At 47.0% G+C, this 8599-nt stretch overlaps 1 protein-coding gene across 4 annotated transcripts; it reads left to right on the top strand.

Annotated features, from left to right (window-relative positions):
• Positions 1–3190: 3190 nt before the first annotated feature.
• On the top strand, positions 3191–7037 carry LOC121474877 (membrane-spanning 4-domains subfamily A member 4A-like). 4 transcript variants are annotated; one of them, XM_041728030.1, is made up of 7 exons: positions 3191–3314; positions 3787–3946; positions 4388–4516; positions 4734–4790; positions 5141–5272; positions 6048–6146; positions 6789–7037. In XM_041728030.1, the coding sequence occupies exons 1-7, from the start codon at positions 3307–3309 to the stop codon at positions 6870–6872; spliced, it is 669 nt and encodes a 222-aa protein (XP_041583964.1). In that variant the 5' UTR covers positions 3191–3306; the 3' UTR covers positions 6873–7037. The 4 variants fall into 4 exon arrangements, with proteins under 4 accessions (XP_041583964.1, XP_041583963.1, XP_041583962.1 ...); XM_041728029.1 differs by having other exon boundaries at positions 3256–3314; positions 3784–3946; XM_041728028.1 differs by lacking the exon at positions 3191–3314 and having other exon boundaries at positions 3490–3946.
• Positions 7038–8599: the final 1562 nt, after the last annotated feature.

Here is an 8599-nt window from a genome sequence, read left to right as displayed (position 1 = left end):
CTCGACTTTTAAAAAAGGGCAAAATTTGGGGCTATTGTAGATTTGCCAATACAACTGTAAAGAGATTTGGTAGCATTAAAAAGGAAGTAGAACTGTTTTCTATCTTTTCCACATTTTGCGAAAAGGTTCCTGACTTGACCAGATTCAAAATGTTCTTCATTATCAAAAATCTTCTCTTGAAACAGATACCTGTCTCAGAAAACACATGTTCAGCTTTATTAGAAACCACTAATCAGTTTTTAAGAGAAGTGGTACAGTTTTGTGATAAAAAGGCAAGAACAAATAAAAAATAAAAAAAAAAAAAGGCAAGAACAGAGAAAGAGTGAAAGGACATGATGGGAACGGGATGGTGGTTCTGATGTGGGTCTGATGTGGAGTCACTGAGCACAATGGTCAAGAAAGGATTCTTGAGACATTTTTGGTGCAGAAAGATGCCTATTATAGCACAAGGACAGGACCCGTGGGCAGAAGGAGAGGCACTGGAATTGTGAGCTGTAACTGATCATATATATATATATATATATATATTTTATGCTGGGAGGGAGTAAAGATAACGGAAGTCTCTAAAGGAATTTCCCGATGTTAAACAAGACTTACAGGACCCTGAAGGTCTGGCTGTTGTCAAGATAAGGTTTTGTGGTTTTGTTTGTTAGGTCTCTAGTAGAGCATTAACATTAGGGCCACTGTGAGTTCCTTGAGGAATGGTCACAGTCCGTGTGTCTCAGGTACTTATCAGTGGGCCACAAGTTGTAAGGAAATTTAATTTTACCTGCATTTCTCTCCTCTTGGTTCTCCTCATCGGGATGACTCCCCACCCACCTTGATCTGAGTGGAACTTGGGAAAGACAGACCAAAGCTGCCTGACAGGGAGCACAAGGTATAAGAAATTAGTTGAGGATCCCATTACCCGGTTATTGTTAGTGATCCGGCTTCAGGATTCACCTCTAAAACAAGAGGAGGTGATAGGCTTGGCTTTTTCTGGGTAGCCTTCTGTCTCCATGACCTCCTGAGAAGATTTTTATTTACTCAAAATCAAAATCACCTACTACTGAAGAACTGTATGTGTAAGGGATCCTTGGGTGGCTCAGCGGTTGAGTGTCTGCCTTGGGCCCAGGCCGTGACCCCAGGGTCCTGGGATCGAGTCCCTCGTTGGGCTCCCTGCATGGAGCCTGCTTCTCCCTCTGCCTGTCTCTCTCTCTCTCTCTCTCTCCCTCTCTCATAAATAAATAAATAAATAAATATATATATATATATATATATATATATGTATTTTTTTTTAAAGAGCTGTCTGTGTAGCAGAGAACTGTGACCAAGGAGATAGGAAGCCCCAAGAGAACAGTGTGTAAGAATTAAAATACTTTCTAGAAATAACAGGGGAAACCTGGCAGATCATTACTCACATGGCTTCTTTATATGACAATAAGGGGACATACTACTAATTCTAAATACTACGGAGTAGAAAGGAATGTTTCGGCACATGACTGACCCCTAAGTGGAAGCAAATTTTTGAGCTTCAGATTTTGTGACTTAGCCTGTCACTGTGGGTAAAGGCATGGAGCCTCCAGAGTTGCCCTCAGAGGACAGTTCTTACACACTGGTGTAGTATCAGCCCTGACAGTTATTTGTTTTTTGTAATGCAAGTGTCTGACACCTTAAGCTTTGATTTTGAGAGACATTCATTTCAAGGAGGCAACCACCTCCAAGAGAGCCATCTAGAATAAGCACACTGCCAGCCACATGGTGAAGAGCCAGGCCATCTCTGCCACCGACTCCATAGGGGTAGAGCTGTCTTGGTTTCCCTCATTGATCATGTGGGCCACTGGTTTTCTTCTCTTCCTAGTATTCTAAATTCCTGCTCTTTTAAATTCACCAGTAAAGAGTCCCCCAAACCCTAGGTCCTCACCCTCGTTCCCAATAAAAACAGACCCCTAGGCCCCTGCTCTCTCCTTCTCTCTCACCCTTGACCTTGCTGCCCGACCCCAGTGTGCTGTGTAATTCCCAGGTCTTTCCTAATGATTGAGCTGCAGGGCATATCACAGTCCTGATAACCACAAGGGTTGGTCCAGCCCTAACACTGGTTTGGAAAGGGGAGATATCTGTGGGAGGTTCACTGGGCCCAGGTGAGTGTCCCCAGGGATTTCTAGGTAATTGCCCTATTATAGTTGGGCTGAGACTGCACAAACCCCTGGAACTGCATAGTGATAACAAGATTCACACTGAGGTGGAGGCATTTGTCAATATTAGACTCAGAACAACACACCTTGCCTGAGAAAGTTGGGTTCTTATGGGATTGCTGTGTGGGCTATGGCCTAGAAACAAAAATGCCCCCCACGGCACCTTATCATATTGGAAAGGACTTGCTAGCCCACATGAGGACAGTAGAAAGAGCACTTCCTCAGGGGAGGGGATACCACTGGAAATCAGCCTACATGGACCACGTGGCTTTAGGAGAATCGACCAAGCATTTAATCCAACACATAGCCATCATCATCCTTGGACTTTTACTCTTATAGAGGAGATACTGCTGGATATTGGTGTAAAGTTGATGTATTTGAGAATCAGTGTGCCAGCCTGTAAGAGGACCAACTAAGGGGCAGAAGGGATGAATTTGTGAGAGATTCAACCTGCGTAAATGACCACTCTTCTTCACAGGCACGTATGCCATGGATAACTAGGAAATACTCCTTTGTGGGCATCTGGCTAGAATTGGACAGAATTGGGCAGAAGGACACCACCACTCTTATTTAGTGAGGTGTAAGTGTACCATGGGCTACGAGTCCAGAAAAGTCACATAGATTATGCTAAAAATTTCCTCTACAACTAGAAAGTTTAATATGGAAAGTGTATCACATAGTTTAACATGGTATGTAACCAAGTCAACTTCGTTGGTCATATAAGATAACATAAAATAGCATTAATTTAAAAAAGGGCTTCAGCGAAGCTTTGATTTATGAAAATTCATAAAATCAGGATAGTGTGGGCCCAGATAGGTGAGGGTCTGGCACTCGCAGACTGTGGGGAGGGGCCGGTGTTGAGAACACGTGTGTGCTTTGGTACAGTCTAGAGTGTGTGAGAAGTGGAGTTAGGTTATTATCTTCAGGAAACGTTACCAAGATTAAGAACATCACAGATACTCATTTGGCAAGTTGACTGAGATAAGTCACAGGAAACAAATGGCCAACCCAGGACGCTGGAGAATGTTTTCTTCACACACTGTACATCAGAGCAGAGCATCGTCTTTGAATATCATAAATTAGAGACCACACGCCAGAAGGGAAAATAACCCACTTGTGGTGTACTGAGGAGATGCAAAGGTAGGAAGAAACCTTTTCTCATCTTAGCCCCATGCTTTGACGCTGAGAAAGAATCTAGGTGGGAGGCATACAAGTGCCCAGACTATGGGGCTCTCTGTAGGTTGAGTTAGAGGAAATTTGTGAATGGAAAAATCTTGCTTGAGATTTTGCTATAAATGGGAATTGCTTTTGCTTGGGGAAGATGAGGGACAAAGGCAAATATTGGGTTTCAATCTGACAGGGCTAGACTCTCTAAGATCAATAACTGTGTACACGTTGCTGAGGACAAGCAGCTTTAATTCAGTCTAGATTTATCTGCTTGGCTAGGCATGGGAAAAATCTGGATTATGCCCTAATCAAAACATGGAAGTAAAATATGGTACATTTCCCAAGGATACAAAATTCGCTGCACTGGATTTTGCTATTGAACAAGGGAGACATTTCGATGTGGATCTATGCTGACAAGTGTTTTCTTTCCTGGTGTCGACAGCAGAAAAGGGACATTTGAGGCAGAGACAGCCCGGGACTACACAATAAATCTTCCTGAGAGTGAGCATATACCCCAACTGCATGAACCAAGTACCTGGGTCTTGCCCTCCCAGCAGCAGAAGAGTCTGTTGCTCTTCCTGAAGGGTCAGCCCCAGATCCTAGGGGTGAGTGGGCCCAAGATCAGAGCACAGTCTGTGGGGAGAGGAACCATTCCTGAGATGAGACTGGGATTTCCTCATGACACCCCAATGATACCCCAATTCTCTAGATCATTGACTATGGTTGTGGACTAAATGGAGCCATCCCGAACTAAACTAACCTTACAGATTCAGGAAATGCAAAGACATGTTGTGAAGCTGTCCACCACTGGAATAAAAAAGAATTATCTCTACTTAGGTAGAAGTTACATGAAAAAAATTGTTTTAGACGAATGTTAATGTCCTGCATTGGACAAGGAAAAAGACGTAATCAGTAGACTGTTATTTTCCTGGGAGATCTTCTCAAGCTTGGGGTCTTGGAGGTGGGAAAGAAGTCAATGTGCCCTGGTCTACGAGAGAAGCTTCCTCCTGAGAAGCTGCCCCACAATGATGTCTTCCACCCTCCAGGTGGCTGAGATCCTGATTGGGCTGGTAATGCTGTGCCTGGGCGTGACCATCAGTCCTTTTCCACGTGACTATGAAGGTGGACACTCCATGACCACTAAAACGGGCTATCACCTGTGGGGATCCCTCTCTGTGAGTATTCATGGTTGTTTCAGTGTTGGCAGTTTTTCAGGTGTCTGTGATACTTCATCCTTCTCTCTCGAAAAGCCATGCGCTGCTGTTTAGGTCCTAAGCTCGGGTGGACGGTGTAGACCATTTTGGCAGGGGAGTGGGGGAAGCCAGGAGGATGTTGGAAGGATGGAAGTGCAGGTGCAAGCCCTGAGTGGGCCGTCTCTCTCTCCTCGGTCAGTTCTTCATATCCGGAGTGGTGTCCGTCGCCGCTGGTAGAAAGGTAACCAAGTGTCTGGTAAGTGTGTCGTTCTGGAGGCTCAGATGGGTCTAGTGGAACAGGGAGTTGCTCAGCTACGAGGCTGAGGCGCATGGGACCTGCGGTTGTCTAAGGAAGGGCCTTTGGAGGGCCCTTGGGAAGGGTGCAGGGCTCAGCCCTGTGTCTGCGTGTTGCATGTGCAGCGAGCTCCCTGTGCTACAGCCAAAGCCTCAACTACGCCAGGTGCCCCCCTTCTTTGTCAGACTGGGGAAGACCCCGAGTAGATTCCCAAATTCAACTCGGAGGACCCGAATGTGCCCCTCGCTGGCGAGGCTCACCGGGAGGAAGACAAGAAGAGTCTACGACAACTTCCCTCCCTCCCTCTTCAGATCCAAGGCAGCCTGGGGATGAACGCGCTCAGTGCTACCGCAGCAGGCGTTGGCACAAGTATGATAATTGCTGAAGAAATATCCCTGTACGAAAGCGCCGTGTGGAGGTCTCCCTACGAAACTGTATTTACGGTGAGTACGGCCTGGTCCCGTAGCGGAAACCCTTACACTGGTTTTGTCTGAACTTTCCTCTGTAAACTCTCAGCGTGGACCTGAGCACACCCGTGGGTCATGTAGATGCTGGACACCGTCCTGAAGTGAAGGGATCTAGGCCTTTGCGTCTTGCCAGGAGCCCTGAGCAAAAAACTTAGCTTTTTGGTACGATTCACGTCTGAAGGCCCCGATGGGTGGTAGGTGAGCGGGAAATTCCGTAAGAGCTCAGTTCTCTGAGGGGCACTTGTCTCATGATTTTAAAAGCTACCTGAGAAGAAACAGGTGGGCCTGGCCCTCCGGGGGCCCCGGGTGAGGGACTCTGGACGCCAGCTGGAGAGACCAGGTGCGGGCGTGCACTCGGGAGGCCCAACCACTGGGGAGGGGTCGGGGGTCAGGGGGCTAACCCCCAAGGGAGATGGGCCAAGCCGGGGGGCCGCACGGTCCTGGCAGGGGGGGAGCAGCTGGGCAAACAAGCAACAAAGGTCAGCGTGGCCGCGCCTGGCTCGCCTGACACTCCGGGGCCTGTGCGTAGAGGGGGAGAATTCCAGTAACCCACTTTCCAGCTGTTTATTTAGTATATTCAGATTGGGAGAAAATTCAGGACTCCCTGGGAGGTGGAGAGGGGCTCGTGTTGGTGACTAGATGAACTGGCACCAGGTGTGAGCTTGGCCACAGCCTCCACCCCGAGGTTTGCTCTGACAGCACCCGCGTGGCTGTCCTCCAAGACGCGTGGCCATCCGCATCTGTTTCGCAGGGGCTGCTGACGGGGATGCTGCTCCTCTCCCTGGGGGGGGGCTGCACCGCCTTGGCCCTCGCCGTCTCTGCCTGCAGGGCCGCCTGCTCCGTCAGCAAGGTGAGCGCACTGGCTCCCTAGGTTGTCGTTCTTGTTTGGTTGCTCCCTCTCCCTCTCTCTCTGACTGTGTGTGTGTGTGTGTGTGTGTGCGTGTGTGTCCCCTATTCTTTTTTGGGACAGATTAGGAAGAGAAAGGGCAAAATGCTCTTTCATATATAATCTTCTTTTTTAAGATTTATTATCTATCTATCTATTTATTTATTCATTCATTCATAAGAGACACAGAGAGAGGCAGAGGCAGAAGGAGGGAGGCAGAGGGAGAAGCAGGCTCCCCGCGGAGCTGATGAGGGACTCGATCCCGGGACCCCAGGGTCATGCCCTGAGTGCTCCACCGCTGAGCCACCACATATGAATCTTCATCATCTTTGAAGAGGTGGCACAGGTGGAGAGGGAGGGAAATGGCCAACCACACTGGGCCAAAGAACTGCCCCTAGGCACTGCAGGGTCCCTTTGTCTGGTAGGAAGGTCATTTCTGTCACTGATGAAGAGGTGTGAGGAAAGGAGAGTTAAAGCAAGACCCACCAGGTACCAGGTTCCAGGCCTCAGAAAGAAGGCGCTGAGAGAAATCTCGCTCCTGAGTGTGGGATGGCCCCCGCGCCCCACCGCGGACTACGAGAATCTAATGCTCTGGTCTCTCCACAGGTGGTGGTTTTCTTACCAAACGATGACGGCAGCCCCTCAGAAGTGTCTCCGGAACACGTGTACGATGAGGTCACATTCCAGTAGACCCCGGTGGTTGGGTATTTCCAGTCGGTTTGACCTGTGTGCTCTCCCGCGTTGGGCTGTTGACCACACACGGCTAACCCGGCGAGGGCACGCCCGTCCGACTGTCCTTAGGTTCCTACACTGGTGGTTCGTCTGTGACAAAACACAGAATATTAAAGACTTCCTTGATTTGCTGATGAGATTATTGGTTTGATTCCCCATCATACCGTTTACCGACTTTTCAAGGAGTCACGAAACCGTCATTTTAAGGTCCCCAAGTGTGCGTAAATAGGAATAGGTTGTTGGTTCGGATTTTCTTGGTCACTCTGTGTTGTGCCCAAACTTTCACAGGAGAGAAAGAAATCCACGCCAGTTAGCTCTCATTCCTCATTTTTTGGTTCTTCCTCTCTGGCTGAAGATACAGGACGTTTCTACTACAATGAATTCTTTAGTCGGTGTCAAGCAAGGCATCACCTGTATTTTCTTCCTGGTTTCCTCGATGACACTCACACAGGCATTTTGGTATTCAGAATAACAGCCCCACAAAGCCATTTAGACCCCGATTCCTAGAGCCACTGAACATATTACATGGCAAACGGGAGTCAGACATTGCAAAAAGAATGAAGACGGGGCTAATCCTGGGTTGTCTCTCAGGCCCAATATAATCATATGGGTTCTTAAAAGTAGAGAACTTTTCCTGGCTGTGGTCATGAAGGTGATGTGACCATGAAAGAAGCGTCGGAGATGAGATGTGAAAGAGGCCTGATCCACCATTGCTGACTTCGAAGGGGCTGGAGCCAGGGAATGTGATTATATTAGGCTCAGGACAATTCAAGAGAATCTTCCTATTTTATTTTATTTTTTTACTTTATTTTATTTTATATTTATTATTTTTTTTGAGAGAGAAGGTGGGAGGTGAGGGGTGTGGAGCAAAGAGAGAGAGAATTATAAGCAGGCTCCATGCCCAGCTTGTAGCCCAGCATGGAGCTAGACCTCATGACCCTGAGATCATAACCTACACCAAAATCTAGAATCAGATGCTTAACTGACTGAGCCACCCCACGTGCCTTCCCTATTTTAGAGTCAGATGTAAACAATCCTTTAAGAAGCAATCGTCACTTGTCCTGTTTGAGGAGCCACTGGCTTTTCTTCCAGTTAATAAATGATAGATGATACAGATGTGGACCTGGGGGGAAACCATAATCCTTTAAATCAACGATGCCAGACCAATAATCTTAAGTGATCTTAAAGGGGAGAAAAGGTAAAATTGGACTCATAATTCACATCATAATAAAGGCAATTCTACAAGAATAATGGATTAATTTAGAAAAGAAAGTCATTGCAAGTCTAGAAGGCAGTGTAGAACGACCTATTACTATGTTGAGGCATAGAAAATTTTCTCAAACAAGATGCATAAAACTTGCCTGAAAATATGCTTTTTACAGTTGGTACAAAATTAATTTCTCAGTTAAGAAGAAATATAAAGACAGCAAAAAATCAAGAAGTAACTTTCTAAGTTATAATTGCAATACACAAAACATCAACAGGATTAATGTATGGAAACTCTCTTTTTTAAGATTTTATTATTTATTTGAGAGAGAGAAAGCAAGAGAGAGCATGGGCAGGGGTGGGCAGGGATGGGCAGAGGGAGAGGGAGAAGCATAGTCCCTGCTGAGCAGGGAGCCTGATTCAGGGCTAGATCCCAGGACCCTGGGACCGTGACCTGAGCCGAAGACATATGCTAAACT

Source organism: Vulpes lagopus, chromosome 13 (assembly GCF_018345385.1).
Source record: "Vulpes lagopus strain Blue_001 chromosome 13, ASM1834538v1, whole genome shotgun sequence".
NCBI lineage: Eukaryota > Metazoa > Chordata > Mammalia > Carnivora > Canidae > Vulpes > Vulpes lagopus.
The sequence above is the reverse complement of the archived record's forward strand: the minus strand, read 5'-3'. Positions and strand labels throughout refer to the sequence as shown.